Source organism: Scleropages formosus, chromosome 4, assembly GCF_900964775.1.
Source record: "Scleropages formosus chromosome 4, fSclFor1.1, whole genome shotgun sequence".
Lineage (NCBI taxonomy): Eukaryota > Metazoa > Chordata > Actinopteri > Osteoglossiformes > Osteoglossidae > Scleropages > Scleropages formosus.
The window spans coordinates 10,793,544-10,812,082 of NC_041809.1; the positions used below are offsets into that span (position 1 = coordinate 10,793,544).

At 42.7% G+C, this 18,539-nt stretch overlaps 1 protein-coding gene across 1 annotated transcript in view; it reads left to right on the forward strand.

Moving 5' to 3' along the window:
* The first annotated feature begins 261 nt into the window (after window positions 1-261).
* Window positions 262-18,539, forward strand: part of ctbp2a (C-terminal binding protein 2a) — a 40,989-nt gene continuing 22,711 nt past the window's right edge. Inside the window, 2 exon segments of the mRNA XM_018749465.2 lie at window positions 262-1,877; window positions 1,879-2,341. Of these exon segments, the coding sequence (XP_018604981.2) occupies window positions 363-1,877; window positions 1,879-2,341 (1,978 nt within the window). The 5' untranslated portion in view covers window positions 262-362.

Here is an 18,539-nt window from a genome sequence, read left to right on the forward strand (position 1 = left end):
CTGTATGTCTCTGCTGCACCATGCAAGCACAGATCCCATCTTTCGGATACAATGGAGTGGTAAGGCTGGCTTCACGAGGTGTGTTCTGTGTCAGTGTTTGTGGTGTCCCATTTCTTTCCTCACCTACTTGTATTTCCAGTGATTAATTATTCAGGGTTCGTCGGCTTATAAGGGGGGCACTTGATAATGGTACCTCAAGAAAAGGGAATAAAAAATTAGAGCCGGAGAACAGGTGAAAAACGATATCTCGTGCTTTGCCTTCCCCCCTTCCCATTCTTCTGATGTTAAGTGTAACTGAAGACTTGTAAGAGAACACCCTGCGTTTTTTTCTTCTTTAAAGCTGTCCTCTCATTTTCTCTCCAATGCTTGTTTCCAGCAAGCAGTTGGGTATCGGCCGCTCTCAGAGCTGGGACACACTCGGATGTAATGAGGGGCAGTGGGACAGGGAGAACAGCTACGAACACCACGCCAGGATTGCGGGGAGAAGGAATTCATTGACATACGGGGGTGACAGTGGAGGGTGGTATGAGCTGCCACCCCCCGGGATCCGTCCCTCTGACCTGGACTTGAAACGGGAGCCATACACCTACCAGGGCCCCTTCTATGACCAGGGCTACCCTGAGAAGCTTGAGCAGCGCCCCTTGCGGAAGAGCTCTGTGCCAGAGCTGACCAGCCAGTACGACAGACAAGCTATGGCTGCCCGGGGATCCATTCCGCCACAGGACTACTACCAGCATGATGCCACTCTGGCTGCCCGACCACCAGAGGACCCCCGAGGCTATTACCGGGGGGAGTCTCACCTCCTTAGCAGATCAGCTCCACATTATGGGATTCCCAGTGGGAACCGGCCCCCATGGGATCAGGGCCAGTGCCGACCCCCTCCGCCAGCTCCTACCCCGGCTGCACCTCTTCCTCCCCCTATGGCTCATGAAATGAGTCGTATTTACAAGGATCCCACAGCTGGCAAGATGATAACAGATGGCCAGAGAATACCCGGCAGAGATGTGTCTCCAGGACGTTATGGAGTTGAGCCACCTTCACCCAGGTATGCAGCTGAGCCACCGCATCTCTCTACTCGCTCGGTTTACAATGACATCAATGGCCGCCCTATGATGCCCCGGCAGGCCTCGGCTACTTGCCTGGTGGTAGACCCAGTATCTCAGGGAATTGATGGGACAGCAACCCGCGGAATGGTACTGCGCCAGGAGGGTCCTGCTGCTTACGCTCCAGTGGTGTCACCGAAAGTACCCTACGATCCCAGCTACGATTCCAGTGCCTCTGTTGCTGCCCCAGCTAGTACACCCATGTCTGCTGGGTTGCCTCACCCCCAACCCCAACCCCAATTGCAACCACAGCTGCAACTACAACCTCAGCCTCACCCTCTACCTCAGACTCAGCCTCTGCCTCCACTTCAACCTCAACCTCAACCTCAACCTCTGCCACCACCTCAGCCACAGGCAGTGGCAGTGGCACCACCACAAACACCTCTGCCTGTGGACCCAAGAAAAACGGCAGACCCGGAGTTCTTGGCATTCCTTCGTGGAGAGGGCATCTCTGAGAGCACCATCACCTCACTGCTCCAGCAGGGTTTTGACTCCACCAGTATGCTGGCCGTCATGGAGGAGAATGATGTGCGATCTGTGGCACCAAACCTGGGCCAGGCCCGTGTGCTGTCTCGGGTAGCCCTCAGCTGCAAACGTCCTCCTGAGACCCCTATCAGCGGGCAGCAGAGTGTGGCTCGTGCACGTTCCAACAGCTTCAGCCACCGCAATGACCTGTACCTTCAGCAACAGAACCTAGACCCTGGTGTCATGCAGCAACCCACCAACACCCTGCAATCTATTTCACCCAGGATGGGGGAGGTAATCGGCAGAAGACCCGAATAGTGCTCCTTCTCAACATCTCCTGGAGACAACTGCCTACCCTGGGGCCCCCTTGCCCGGAGGACCACCTATTGGCTCAGGAAGTTATGGGAGTCCAATGCCCCATACTCGTCCAATGTCAGCATATGCTGGCCAGCCTGGCCTCACTATCCCTCCCATGCCAACCATACCAGTCATTCCAGCTCAGTCGTTGACCTCCATGCCTGCTCCTCCCCCAAAGGCATATTCTACTAACTACACAGTACCCATGGAGCTGATGAAGAGAGATCGGAGCTTACCGCCAATGTCCCCCATGCACAGCTCTCACCACAGCCCCCAGGTGCTGCGTAAGAGTGGACCCCAGGTGGAGAATGCCCTGATACCCGCAGGCGTCATCCCACAGAACATCCCCAACCAGAAGCTTACCCGGCGCACTGGGCCTCCCGTCATTGTGTCAACCATGGCGTCACCTGATTCAAGTAAATTTACAAATTACCCTCCTCTAACTCACCCTCTCCCTTAGCTACTATTTCATAGCCTTTGTTTTATTTGAATGCTTTATTGCATCTGTGAACTTCTCCTCCCCGTTAAGCTCTTTATTTTCTCTGATCAATAAACCGTGAGACAGAAAGTACAAAAAACTTTTATGTGGCATAAGTAATTTCTTGAAATGCAATGAATAGACCATCAGGTAGAGTTATACTGTTATGCTGTTGAAGTTGTGGAAAATTCTTTCTTAAAAATTACCTTTGCTGAATGTTCTCCCGTGTGCATTATGGAAAGTAATTTCTTGCTCTGCAGATCAGCACAGAACAGTATGATCATACAGAACAGCAAGGTAATATCAGGAGTCTATAGGAGGATATGGGACCTGTTGAACTGAAATTCATTCCTTTTTCTTTTGTAACAGCATACTTTGGCTGATCTTAATATTTCTATTCAGACAACTTTTTTTTTTTTTTTTTTTTTTTTTTTTTTGTGAAGCACCCTTCCTCAGAAGGCTACTTCAGACCACTTAGCATGAGATTAAGTGCAGCAGTATGAAGAATTTCAACAAGTAGCACTGGTAATCAGTAATTAGTTTATTACATATTCTAGGATTTTTTTTCATTTGAGGTAATGATTCTGCAAACTGAGCTGATGTTTAAATGAACGGTGCAGAGTATTTTGTGTTTGAATGTGTTTGTTCTTTCTTTTTTATATGAATTATGCTTGCGTGTTTTTTTTTTTGTGGCTCTTCCAATTAGTTTACCCAGGCTGCTTGCTCTCTGATTTAAATTCTCGTAGACTGAGTGAAATCTGGGTTTACCGTTCATCTGGTACTAATGTAACATCTGCTCATTCAGCTAAATGCTTCGGGAAGAGTGGCATTGTTTTGGAAATGGTTGACTTCCACTCAGCTTCACTCCGAATGACCTTTGGAACGCGTTTGCGCTGAGCAAATTCCCCCAGGCACTTTGTGTTATTTTTGTCAACCAAACGTTAACGCAGCAGTGTTCTCCAAGCCCTCTTTGTGGGGGCAGCTCCTGTGTCTTGTACGATGTCAGTTTATCGCAGTTCATCTTTATTTGTAGTGAATGTCAGAAGATGCGGAATCTGGGAATTGGCACCACCGTGCTAAATTAAAGGGTCGATCCCTGTCATTGTCAATCAGATATCCCGGACTCTCTTAGCTTACAATTACATTTGAAGGACAGCCTGCCTTTTACTTGCCATCCATTGAAATGAATATTTGACCGCCATCTCAATTATGTCCACTTCCTTTTAGCTGCCTTTCTGTCATAGAGCCACTTCTGCACAATGTTTTAGAGAGAATGAAACGTTGACACTTGCCAGCATTGCAGATGCACTGCAGCTTGTCAGTTGCTTAATCCAGACATATAACTAGGCATTAAATAATAATAATAATAATAATAATAATAATAACTATTTTTGTTAATATTATTATTTTTTATGTTACATGTTTTTAGGACTATACTATATTATGGATTTTTACAGAGATGACATGGGAAAATCTTAATAAGCAGGATGTAATTTTTACTATGCCACAACTGAATACATCCTAATTTTCAGATTTGAAAAAAGCTGTAGTATATTAACATGGATATAGGGGCTTTCATGATGTAGTGATTTCATATGGGGGAATAGCAAGCAAATGAGAATTTTGGGCCCGAGGATCCAGTCAGATGCTAATGGGTTCAAGTGGCTGTCTCATACTCTGGAAGAGAGTGGCTGTGGATTGCATTAAACAAATTTCCTCCCTTGACAAGCCTGCATGATGTCAGACACATTGCAAAAGCCTTGAAGAGAATTTTAAAGGTACCATCTTTAGCGCTGCCTCCTCCTCATATCCGTTGCGAATCTCAGGCCATCCAAACTGATTTACCTGAAGTTAAACATTTTTCTTCTACCACAACAGGCACATTTGCATGTGCTGACGTTTTGTTGCCCCAGTCATTTTATCTGTTAATGGACAGCCCGCAAAGCTGATCTGAGAGCATATTCCTTAATTGTGTGTTGCTAGGCAACCTGGGTTTTGGTTGTAATCACAGAAAGATTATCTTCTTATTCAACTAACAGGAAAAGGTTTTTCAGAAGAGGGAACCTGTGGAAATTGCTTTAAATTTGCATTTATGTTTTGTTTAATAGAGACAGTCTTGGCATAAGCTTTGTGAAACAAATAATAATATTGCTGCACAAGGTGAAAACACATTTATCTTTGAAAACTTCATTGAGATTGTTATTCATTGTAAAAATGTTGATGAAGCTTATGTGTCTGTGAAACAGTTATCCGTTTGCTTAAAGATATCTACAAATTATACTGAGTCATTAATGTTCAGTTCATTAATAACTGATTGAAGTCTAAACATTTTCATCAAGTGATGCAGTGAATATTTTAAGCCCTGAGCCCTCATTGCATGTTGCAGATACTTGCAGCCATATTATTGTACAGGATAAAAGATGATAATGTTGACAAGGTAAATATTGCTCATTTACAAGGACAAATTCATCATGTCCAAGAAAAGAGATTAATGGACTCATAAGAGTATATTAGTATTTCATAAGAGAATATTAGCTGGTAGTAAAATGATGGGAGGGCTCAAACTCCTCTCCACATCTCCCAACCCCGGGTTGGCTAATGCTGTAAGCAGCTCATTAGTAATGCCATTACGTGGCCCAGTCAGACCTTTTGGCCACAGTTAGTCCCATCCTGCTTCACAGAGAACGAAAACACCATGGCTACAGATACATCCAGAAGCCGCCGCGGGAGTGGTACAGGTCAGTATCTTGTGATGACACCCTGACTGTATCTGCCCAACATGCCTAAGGGAGTCTAATAGTGTTGGTAGATTATTATCCATGAACTGTGATAAGGTCAGCCTGGGGATTAGCCGCCATGGCTGTAGTAGGCCTCTCAGGCCGTAAATATCCTGGAGAATTGTAGCGGTTGCACCTTGCCGTGGTCCACAGCGTTTGCAAGTTGGCGGGAGTTAGGGCTGAGGAGTTGTGCACTGCCTCCTACATCAACGACAGAATCTGTGGGAGGGGCCGGATGTTTAATCCTCTCATTTTCACAGACACTGAAAGAGCAGATCACTTTCTTGGGAAGGAACATATTGCTGAGCATGACTATTGCATAACCCTCCATCCCCAGAAGGCGGTGTTTATGACATGTTTATGTTCATACTCACTCCTCTGAGTTTGTGCAGTATCCTTCAGGATCTTGGTTCTCAGGTCGTGGTCTGGTTTTTGTCCTTGGTTGCTCATTCATCATCATAAAAGCCATGAATGTATATTTTGATCTGGATACTGCAGAAAAAGTCTTCGGACATTCGCTTGTTTGTATGTATTGATCGGCTTATCCTATCATTTTACCATACATGGTGGGACAGTAGGGGCAGTACTTGTGTACCTGAAAGCATTTATTCTTCTTTTGAAAGGGCTTTCAAGGTTAAGAAGGAGTCTCTGCCTGTTTGTGCTGAATTACTTGTGTAATTTTTTGAATACTACATTATTTTGCATTGGGGGGTGCAGTGGTGCAGCGGGTTTGGCTGGGACCTGCTCTCTGGTGGGTCTGGGGTTCGAGTCCTGTTTGAGGTGCCTTGCCACGGACTGGCATCCCATCCTCCGTGTGTCCTCTCCCCCTCCAGCCTTGTGCCCTGCGTTGCCGGGTTAGGCTTCGGTTTGCTGCGACCCTGCTTGGGACAAGCGGTTTCAGCTACCCAGCCATTATTTTGCTAGTTTATAAGCCAACACATACATTACAGGTGTGTGCACATAAGAGACCAAAAGTAAGAGAGATTTGTGTGCTTGTCAGCTTGCATATATGAGAGTGCAGTGGTGGGCTGGTTGCTGATTGGAGTGGGCGTAGAAAACGACAGGACCTGCTGGCTGACTAGGTGGTTAGTGGGTGGATGCTAGGCAGTGTGAGGGCGTACGATGTGGTAACCGGTTGGTGGAGGGGTTGAGCATGTGAAGGTCCAGATGTTATGTTTTCCTGCCACTCCCCATCCATGCTGATGACCGTGTAGGCAGCCAGATCAGCCTGCCTTTGCTAGTGGTTTTTCAAATTTGAGACTATGAGAAGAGCCCTTCCATCCTGCCATATCATATTATAGGTATTACACTGTAGTCTCCCATCCTGCTGGGGACATGAAAGAACTCCATATTATGAGAAATCTGACTCTTCTGCTAGCTTGTCACTTTGCCAGCTGTCATAGTGAATTTCCCCCCACCCCTCATATCGGCCAAAGTCCTGTGTGAGCGAAGTGAAAGGGGTGAGGGGCATCCCAGCTGGTGAAACCTGACCAGGGAGGAGATTAATGCAGGAAAATCCCAGCTGCCATCTGTAGAGGCGCAAGTAGCGCCTCCCTATTGGCTGCTCGCTCACAAGAACAACCCTGCACCACCCCATAATCCCCCCTGAAATGAATGAACTGCATAATCTTCATTCCAGCACCATGCACACAAGTGAACGGTCCACAGTCAGATATTTCATCCGAGCAAGTAATCCCATGGATGTCTTTTCATTCTCATTGTTTTGCACATGGAAAAAAAAAAAAAGTCTGAAATTTTATAAGAAATGCTTTGGAAGCCAGTTGATCATAGGTTTAAAAACAAGGACTTTTATATTGTTCGCTTAATGTACAACATAAAACAAAATCTCGTATTATTTTACAGAATTTTTCCTTTGCATGTCTCTGTAAACTTTAGCAGACATGTCCTCCTCCCTTGTTAATCTCCCCAAATCATTCCTGGGTTTAATATTCAGATTAAAGGCTTTGCAATGCAAGTCAGCTCAGAAATGGGGAAAAGTCAATGACTAAAACCACCAGAGAGCATGCAAGAGCGCTTAGCATTTGCGTAGTGGTCTTACTTCAACTAGGGCAACCCCCCCTGCCATATAGCCATTGCTTTTCCTGTAATAGTTTGTGGTTAGCATCATTCATGTTTAACACTTTGGTGAGTCCAGAAAAAAAAAAAAAAAAAAACTTCTTCTGGTGGTGTGGCTTCTTGTAGCTGTTGTGTTGTAATCAAAGGACCAGGGCTCAAATCCCTGGTCCTGTTGTATTACCCTTATTTGCTTTATACATAATTGCACCCATACAAATTGCGAAGCAAGTTTATTTGTGTAAAAATGTAAACATTGCAAACTTCATATATATATATATATATATATATATAAAGTTTACAATGTTACATGTACAATGTGTGTATATATTATATATATATATATATAGGCTCTGGTTCACTGCCACTCTGCTTGGGACCCATTTATATACAGTACTGTGCAAAAGTCTTAGGAACTTAGATGTTTCACAAAAATATTTGTTTTAGATGGTTGTTTAATGTCTTCTGCATTAGTATAAATGGGAAAGAGCGTATTTTAGATGTCCAAGCAATCCTTTTGCAAAAAATTACAGTATTACAGTAAGGGTTTTGTATGTCATTAAAGAAAGAAAGGGAATACACACACACTGAGTGAGACCGCTTGTCCTAAGCGGGGTTACAGCGAACCAGAGCCTAACCCAGCAACACAGGGTGCAAGGCTGGATGGGGAGGGGATACACCCAGGATGGGACACCAGTCCATCGCAAGGCACTCCAAGCAGGACTCGACCCCCAGACCCGCCAGAGAGTGGGACCCGGCCAAGCCCACCATGCCCCTGCTCAGGACAAGTGGTTTTTGACGATGGGAGGTTACTAAGCTTTGTAGGAAGTTTATTAATTAAGAGCATTATTTTTTGAAGCATTCTCACTTTATAGCTTTTTTCCCCAACCAAGTGCCTAAAAGTTTTCCACAGTGGTGTGTATATATATATATATTGTAGCATCCTCCGATGGAGTTACTGGAGACAGGTTTGGGAGTGAAGGTAACAGGAACATGCTCTTTATTTACAGTGGACATGTCTTTTGATGGCAGTCTTCACAAAGACGCTACAGACAATACAAGCAATCTTGGTGAGTCCCCCTAAGTCACTCTCAGCCCCACTACCACGCAGGTTAGGGGGCCACCCCTAGAACTCCCCCGAATTCGTCTTGTGACAAACTGCTCATGAACAATAAAACAACCAATCAAACAGAACACAAAACTATGTATAGCAAGAAAAACTAATGACAACTGTTTACATTGAGTTACATCAGCTCCTCTCAGTGCCATTACAATATATAGTACAATATATAGCGCGCCTATACCACTCGCTGTGCGCCTGTATGTTTGAACATGGGTTCAGTACCTCCTCAATCTGTATGGAGTTCTCGTCACATTTATAGTGGCATCTTTCCACAGTTGGAAGTAGTGTATTTCAAGTGTACTGATAAATTGTCTGTAACATGCATGCGTGCGTGCGTGTGTGTGAGATTGCCCTGTGATGCACTGGCGTGTTAAGGGGGTACTCTGCCTTGTGCCTTGTGTTTCCAGGACATGTTCACCACCTTAATGAATGAATGAATCAATCAAGGAATCAATCAATGAATTAGTGAATTTTGTTGGCTCCTCCTGACAGAATTTGGTTCTCTGTAGTGTCAGTATCACATAAATGAACTTTTTCAATGGCAGTGTATTGACACCAGCAAAAAATATTTTTTAAAGAAAGAGCAAATCCTTTGAGAACTGCAAAATCCTACAGATGAGTTACCATGAGTGGAGGGTGCGGTGGCGCAGTGGGTTGGACCACAGTCCTGCTGTCCGGTGGGTCTGGGGTTCGAGTCCCGCTTGGGGTGCTTTGCGACGGACTAGCGTCCCGTCCTGGGTGTGTTCCCTCCTCCTCTGGCCTTACGCCCCTGTGTTCCCGGGTAGGCTCCGGTTCCCCGTGACCCCGTATGGGACAAGCGGTTCTGAAAGTGTGTGTGTGTGTGTGTGAGTTACCATGAATGATTCTTGTGCTGAACTCGCTGGTGCCCAGTTGCTATGCTGAAGCGGATGAGCTATGCTTAGCTTCTGTTAAAATTCTTCCCTGCTTTGTGACCAAGGATGCTTTTATATTTTTATTTTATATATTTCTTAGTTATTTAATTGAACAGGACAAGGTGACAATAGCATATAGGTAGACAGTACACTGAGAAAAGATGCCCACATACATAGAGTGTGGCCTCAGGGTCAAAAAGCAACAATAAATCATTGTTATGATCATAGAGCACTTTCTAATAACTTTTAGAAGGGTGTCCAGATATTACAGAATTCATAACAATTGACATGCAAGTCAAATGTTAATTTTTCAAGTGGGAGATATTTAAACACTTTACAGAGGGAACTTCTGGAGTAGTCCACAACATTAAAATACATTTCTTTTCCAAATATTTAAGAATGAACATTCTATGTACCATTAATAACATCATCAAGAAAGGAATTTGGATTCTGATTAAACAAAAGAGGAGCTGGAGAGAATTTTATAACCTGAAAATCTACTGTAGTAGGATATCAACTTTAGTACAGGTGGGGACTGATGTTTCAGAGTTAGTCCCATAAAACAGTAAATTATCACCATGTAGAGAAATGCAATGGTCCTCTTCATCTACCCTAATACCGGATATGTCTTGATTGCTCCTCATAGTTTCTGCCAAAAGTTCAGTCATAAGTGTGAATTGTCGAGGGGGGGGGCAGCCTTGTCAGCACCCTCTTCCAACAGAGAAAGTGTCTGACGGAAAACCATTTGTGTTAACTTGCGCCAAAGGCTTCGAATATAAAAGCTTCATTAGGTTAGTAAAGTTATTACCCATTTTAAGTGTATCCAAGAAAGAAAATATGAAACTCCATTTTACTCTGTCAAACGCCTTTTTGGCACCAAGCGAGATCATTAGTGCCAGTTCTAGCTTTCCATCAATGAAGTTCACAATATTTAAGGCACCAAATACGTTATCAGACCTGAACCTGGCTTTCGTGAAACTAGTCTGATTGGGTTTAATCATGTTTGGGAGCACAGTCTCAAGCCAAAGTCTTGCTTACGATTTTAAGATCTGCATTCAGCAAACTGATCGGATGAAAGGAGAAACATTTTAATGTATTTTTCTCTGTGTTTAAAATTAGACTAATAGAAGCTGAATTCCAAGAGTGAGAGATAAGGCCCTCTTTGAGCATTTTATTAACTTCTGGCATAAGTAAAGGGTATAATCTGGGCCAGAATTCAACAGGAACACCATCAGGGCCTGGTGCCTTACCAGAAGGCATAGACTGAATAGTGTCCTAGATCTCTTCACTAGTAAATGGTGCATTTAGGAAAGAATGGTCCTCATCTGAGACATAGGCAGTTATTAACTTTCTAAGTATGATTGTATTTCAGTCATTGCTCCTGATGGGAGTAAAAGGACCTATGATATTCTTTAAAAGTGTTATTAATTGCCAATGGGTCATTTGTACCTAGGCCTGGCTGTGTACATACGGCCTTAATCGGCTTCTCATTTTGTTGTGATTTTAGCTGATAGTCCATAAGACAATTAGCGTTATTCCCAAGTTCGTAGTAACCCTGTTTCTTAAAGAGCAGAATCTTTTTTATATGATTTGTATAAACCAACTGGTATCTGACCTTTGCCTTAGTTAGTTGGTTCCAGCACTCCTGGGTTGGTAATTGTTTTTGTTCTTGCTTTAGATGCATCATTTCTAAATAATTTTTTTTTAAAATTTTCCTTCTACCGTAGTTTTTTTTTTTTTTTTTCTTTTTTCTGATACGAGGGTTTGGAAATGATTATACCCTGTAGTGTGACTTTAGCTGCATCCCATACACTAGTAGCTTAGGTTGTAGGCTGCTGGTTATCTTGATGATACAGGTCCTTACCTTCACTAGCCACCCTACAAAAAGGTTCGCTATCCAGAAGAGTGGAATTCAGTCTCCATTGTTTCATTGTAGAAAATATAGACTCGCCTGAAATAAGAATTATGGTGGTTGCAATAGAATGTGCACTCCTTAATGTCGGGGTCCAATTCTCTGAAAGTATTAATCAAACCTTGACTGGCGCTCATATTCTTGAGATTATCAGAGGACTTGAGATTTGACACAGAACACATTGATGATTTATCTAAATTTCTGTCGAATTTACAATTAAAATTTCTGGCCAATCAAGAAAAACCTTTCCAATACTTGTTAAATAATAACACTATATGGGATATGAATTGTGGGGAGTCCACGTTTAAGGAAAGTGAGTCAGAAATTAAAATTAACATGCTCTCTGGGTCCTGTTGTTAATAACTGAGAATAAAAGAGATATTCTTGTTAATTAGAGTTACGGTACCTCTTATGTTAGAGCTAAAAGAAGAAAATTAAACTTGACCAACCCAGTCTGTTTTCAGTTTAAAATGCTGTTGGGCAAAGATGGGTTTCTTGCTGTAAAGCAATTGCTACTTTTTTCTTTTTTAAGAATGTTAAAACCTTCCTTCTCTTAAATGCATGACCCATGCCCTTGACATTCCAGTTAATGACTTTAAGTGGACAACTTGTGTGATCGTCTTGCACAGTAACAGTGTAGCCCCTGTAGTACCATCTCCCATATGGATTAAAAGAACACAGTCAGAAGTCTGCGACCCAGTGTGATAGTTAAAACAAAAAATTCTAATTTATTTATTTATTTATTTTTTTTAAATGAAAAAACTCTAACCCCAGAGACTGACAAGCACCCCCCTCCTCACTTCCCCTCCAACCTATAGATCACCACATGCTCATTGTGTGTAGGCTGGAGATGCCACCGTCTTCTTCCTGTATCCCAACACCTCCATAGATTAAATGAGACTGAAACAGTCCCCATACAGAAACTTAGAACACAAGTTAACATACCTTAAAACCCAATGAAACAAAGAAAACTTAAATGGAGCTTCGTTTTGATAAGTCTTCTTCAGTTTCCCAAAGAAGCCAGAAAAGCGTTTTCCTTGTCTGTGTGGTTAAAAAGACGTATCTTTCCTTCATGGACACATCTGAGCCAGGAAAGCTTAATGCTTATGTTTTTTATTCTTCTGTCCTCATTCACATTTTTTCCGTTATTGAAACAATGGAAAGTGAGGTCTACAGAATTTTTTTCTGATCTTTGTTCACTTATACTCCACTTGGTCGCTCACTTTTTTTATTATGCACATCAGCATAGTTAGCACTCATTCTTAGTAGTCAACAAAGCATCTCTGCAGCAAACAGTAAACCTCTTCCACACTCCAGTATATACTCAAGGCAGTACTAAGCCTGTGGTGTAGGTTGTTTTTTACTGTATATACTGTATTAAGTAATTGATGGATTTCACCTCAAGTGATGCCAAACTTTGTTTGTGCTGCTGATGTCATCATTTCAGTGTGATGCTTCATATGATGCACTATTGACCTTGATTAGCATTTGTGCCAGTTATACTTTTTTTTTAGCGGACACTTTTCTCCAAAGAAACTTCCACTGAACTCTATGTAGTGTTATCAGCCCACACACCTTATTCACTAAGGTGACTTACACTGCTAGATGAACTACTTGCAAAGGGTCACTCAGCCATACATCACTGGAACGAACACACACACACACACACACACACACACACACACACACACACACACACACACACACACACACACACACACACACACACACACACACACACACACACACACACACACACACACACACACACACACACACAGTGGGTGAACCTGAACAGCATGTCTTTAGACTGTGGGAGGAAACCCATATACACACAGGGAGAAGATGCAAACTGCACACAGACTGAGCAGGGATCGAACCCACATCATCTCACACCACCAAGGAGCTGTGAGAGAGCAGCACTACTCACTGTGCCACCATACAGCTCTGTGATTATATGCTTTGTAGCATATTGAATTACGCAAAAGTTGGATTTTTATGCAACTATAATTGTTTGGTATTGGCTATGCTTATTTTGTCTTTAGGGTGTTTTCTATTATTTCCCATCAATTGTCTAAGAATTCAACTCCCTGATGAGTGTCTCTTTTTTTAATGAGGGGGATTGGAACTTGGTGTCTCTGGAGAGTAGATTATGAAGGGGGATAAAAACAGTTTTTCCACAAAGGGAAACTTGTAAATGAATAATAAATATGGAATTGTATGGGGAAAAGTGTTTTTTGCCACACACGTACCATGTTACCAAAACCATAGAAAATACAAGCACTTTGTCATTAGAAACAGATGTGCTGCAATAACCCACTTTTCCTTGAATTGTGTTTTTCTGTGTTTTGCTCTCGTTTTATTTGGGCCCAGGCAGTCAGAATTCATTAGGCACAATGGTAGCTTACAGCACTTGGTAATAGCTGATGCACACAACTTTCTAACAAAAAAATCTGTGCTAGCTTCTCAGTTAGGCAAAAAGTATTCTTAGTGCTCTACACCATACAAATGCACCGTGCATTGAGCACTGAAAGCAATGGAAAAAGACTAACATTCATGTGGTTCATTTTCACCCTGCAGCCTTTTTTCTGGAGCTCAAAAATAAAAAAAAAAAAAGAAAATCACATTTTTAAATTGAGATCCAGCTCCAGTCTACATTTTCCTCCCTGCCTTTAATTCTGAATTTGAGCAACGCCCTTTTTCGGACATAAATACATTTTGCACTGAAAAAAAAAATGTTCCTGCAAGCTTTTGCTCTTCAACATTTATCTTTGTCACACTGAAAACTAATCATAAACCGTTTTAAAACCATAATAACTCCTGTATTGTGTACCAGGGTGCCTGTTGTATTGAGGATACTGAATTTAATTTGTCATATATGTGATATGTTAAAATCGCTCCATTATAGTGGACTTATAAACATGACAGGGAACATGTGACTGTCACGGAAAACAAATGCATCATTTGTGACCCTGCCTTCATTTATACTTGTTTAGTCCTTTACCAGAATGGAATGCATTAAGTTTTTATGTCTTGCTCCATCTCTGTTTTTTTAGCACCTGTGCCATGTATAGGCTGCAGCGGTGACATTCCTTGTCTTTGAGTCACTGTTGTCCAGGTGTCGGCAGCGTAACATACTGTACTGTTCACCTCTCTTTACAGCAGGGGGGTGGCCCATCTGTTTGCTGAGTGTTTCTGTGATATCACCTGCAGAGCTTGTTTGCTTTTATTATGATAAAATAGCCAGAGTGTACAGCTGCGCTTAAGCAACTGTCTTTGATGCAGTAATTCTATCCCTGGATCTCTGCTGCGACTACAGAGCCTGGTGTGTGAAAAGGGGCCACCTGTGTTGTGTGAGATGGGTGGAACAGAGCAAGTGGGTCTGGGGTTTGTAGTCCAGGACTGTGGTCTGTTGGATGGGGGTGGGGAGGACATACTGCTGGTTTGTGTCACACGCTTTATGTGGCCAGATGGCTCATGACATGTAGTCGATTTGGGCTCGGGAGAATGGTGTTGGACCAGGGGAATAAGGAGTGTGTGTGTGTGTGTGTGTGTGTGTGTGTGTGTGTGAGTGAGAGAGAGAGAGATGGAGCGGGTTGGAAGAGGTGTTTTGGGAGTTTGCCCATAAGGATGAGAACCTCTCTAAGAGATCTCATTTCTGTACCACTTTCTCTGCCTCTTTCCCCATTCATCTGCTTTCTCCCTCTCGAATGCTGTGACCAAAAAAATTTTTCCGAATGGAAAGAACCAAGAGGGAACTGTGGTTTATAACCACACTGTGATTTGAGGCTGCAAACCACTTCCTTCTCTTTGGCCCGTGGGCCATGGAAGAGGAGTTAGGGGCTGGGTGGTGAGGAGGTATACTGAGCATTTATACCTGAAAAGCAGGACGCAGTGCCATGCCCTCACCTGTCCTGCATGGAGACTCCTTCATCCTAAGCCAATAACAGATGCCACGTATTAGTCACCAGTGCCTTCCCATTTGCATTTCATGGCCCGGTAGTGCTGACACCCTTTCCTCTAACTGTAGAAGAAACTGGGAGGTACAACAAAGAAGCCAGTCAGAAGCCCCTAGGTTGTGTTATCAGACCTGTGAGGGATGCCATGTAAACACACCCTGGGCTCTATTTACCCTCTGCTACTTCCCACTGGAGTTAGCACAGAAACAGTGGGTATGTGTTCCTGGGATGAGATAAAATGGATTTTCTTCAGTCTTTTCTAGGCACGGCCCTCTATTTCGGGTCCCGATTAAACAAAAAAAACAAAAAAAAGTAGAAGAAGAATACTGCTGGGTTGGCACAGAAGTGAAGGGATTTGGTGTAGCCTTGGGGGCATGTTGAGGTCAGAAACAAACCTGGCTTAGACTGTTTTGCCCCCCCGGAGCAACCTGGGGGTGATTCAGATCTTTATATAAGCATTGTTTTGAAAGTTCTGCATTCAACACCTGGAGATGTACACAAACCTATCATTCGGGAGGTCACTGTGTGGGGAACCAGCTCAATAGAATCACTCAGGGATCTGTGCGCACCAGTTAAAACATAACAAAACTTGGTTGCTTTCGGCTTCCCGTTTACCAAATGTGTATTATTCAGTTGACTTGAGCTGAATGAATGGGTGTTTCACATCGCCTTCGACAATCCTTAACATTTTTACGTGAGCCTGGTTTTCTCATATTTTGCAGATCAAAAATATGAAGAATTTAATGGATGAAGTCAGCTTTTTTCTATGTATATTCAACTTCAGTTACAAAAGCAGAATAATCAGAAGGCCACAAGCTAGAGCTGCAATCTGCACATAAAACTTTTAGAGTGTAGTTGATTGTGGAGGCTTCCTGAATCAAGAAATTTGATATATGAGAAGTGTATTTCAGCACTGCACATTCAGTGTCTGTATTTTCTGTCTCTAAGAATGGCTGATTTTTTTTTCTGTAACAGTGTGTCCAATGTTTTGTTATGAAAGCTTCGGATAACTGGTATACAGTGTGTGTTTGTATAAATATACAAGGAGAGATGTACCTGTAGGTACACCTCCATTAGAGCTGACAAAAATCTCTTGTTGACTAAAAAAAGCACCATTCTAAAATTTGCATTCTTTCTTTTTGTCCTGAAATCCTACCTTCAATTTTTTCAGACTCTGTTGTTAATAATGTCTCTGCTTATCGACAGTGTGCACTTCATAGTTTTAATTGTGCTCAGTAATAAACCATAATACTTGTAATAAAAGCAGTTAGTTAAAAATGAGCTATTTTGGTATGTACATTAAATAGGGGCTTTGAACCTTAGACGTGTATGTGAATTAGATCTACAAGCGTTACATACAAGGCATTGTGGTGGGTGATGACATGAGCAACACCAAGTAGTATTCGTTCTCAGCGAATCATTGTAACTGCCCTTTTTTTTTTTCACCAGGAATGAGTTATAAACGTACCTTTTGTGTGTCCAGCGTAGCTCATTAGTTGTGTTGACTCTGTTCAGCATTGAAAATAACACTGAAGTTCTTCTATAGTTTCATGGGGTAGTTTTAGGTTTTATTTAGGATATGAGTCAAAAGTCAAAGTCATCTTTATTGTCATTCTACCTATAGGTGAGTTACACATACAGGAGAACAAAATTCCATTTCTCTTTTGACCTCTGTGCCACACAAAACCTATAGTGCAGTTTGTAAAAAAGATAAATACAACAGACAAGTTCAGAAACAAGACAAGACAGTGCAGTACACAAGCCAGAGTTTGGCAACAATGTATACAACATATAATATACAGAATGGTACAAAAAGATTTACGTAAAATATAAATATAATATAAATACTAAAAAAGGCTACACGGGACATATTATTTAACTGTAAACTAGAACAATTAAACATTGAAGACTAGAGACACTAGACAGCTAGTTACAGTCATTCTGAGGCAGTGAAGTGATAGCAAATGATAAAAGTAGACAACACAGGTTTATTGTCATAATCAGTACACCAGTTAGATGGGACATCTTCTCTCAAGGTTGGGATTGAAAGGTGGATGGGTTGAGTTGGTTTGGGCTCAGTTGGGCTGGGTTGGGTTGTGTCTCATTGTGCTGAGTTGGGTTGGGTTCGGTTACGTTTTGTTTAGTTGGATAGTGTTGCATTGCATTGAGTTGGGTTGGGGTTGGGATATGTTGGGCTCAGCTGGGCTGGGTTGGGTTGTGTCTCATTGTGCTGAGTTGGGTTGGGTTCGGTTGCATTTTGTTGGCTTGGGTAGTGTTGCATTGCATTGAGCTGGGTAGTGTTGCATTGGGCTGATTTGAGTTGAGTTTGGATGCTTTGGGTTTGTTTCAACTGGGCTGAGTTGGGTTGGGCTGGTGTGATGGGGCAGGTTAAAGGACATCAGGCAAAATTAAATCTACAGAGTGACTTGCATACCACATCCCATCAGGGTGTTAGCTGTTCATTTTGCTGTACAATAGCTGTTATCACGGGTAATTAGGCATCATGGTGTAAGAGAACCCTGTTGTTTATCCCTCTTGCCTGTCACACAGTCATCAGAGCACGTGGAAAGTGACTGGGGGGAGATGTTAGTCTCCCTCAGTTGAGACGTGGGAACTTGCAGCACAGTCATGGTTGATTATGAGGAAGTGGTCTCCATTCTGCCATAAAAATTTAAATTTAAAAATGGCTTTTGTCCCAGTCTTCCACATTAGATCATTAAAACTCCACATGTTAGTTGTGTTTCTCTTCTAACTGTAAGAATCCCTGCTGTATAGCTACTGTTGTAACGGGAAGATTGCAATATTTAATTGCGTGTATGTATGCAAGAGCCTCTGTTGTGATATTCTCTAGTATTTCTCTCAGAGGTTGTACGTGGGGAATACCAGACTCAAACAATCGCAGCAGTGTTTGTTCTTCTTGTAAATGAGAGCTTTGTTTGAAGAAAGCCTTGTAAAATATCCTAAAGAAGGAACAGGGGTGGGATATTTCTTTTGGAGCGAGAGGAAACAGAAAGGGGAATTGGAGTGTAACAGAGAGAGAGAGAGAGAAAGAGTCAGCGAGCGAGAAAAGGGGAGGAAAAGGGAGGCTGGGGGGTGGGCTGGCGTTCTTAAAAAGCTGTGGTCAGATCTCAAATTTAAAAAAGAGAGAGAGGGGAGGAAAAAAATAGAGAGCGAGGAGGGAAAATGCACCGCAGCGAAGCAAACGGCAAAGCGTTGTGCGGCAGCCAGGAGTGCCATCACGCACGCTGAGACCACCACTCGCTAGGGCACTTTTATTTATTTTATTATATTTTTTCTCATGGGTTCTCACTCGACCTCCCTTTCCTGAACCTCTGCTTCTCTTCCCTCGTGCCGCGCAAAAGACTGAAGGAGAACGGCCGCAGTCTATGCTGTCGCTGG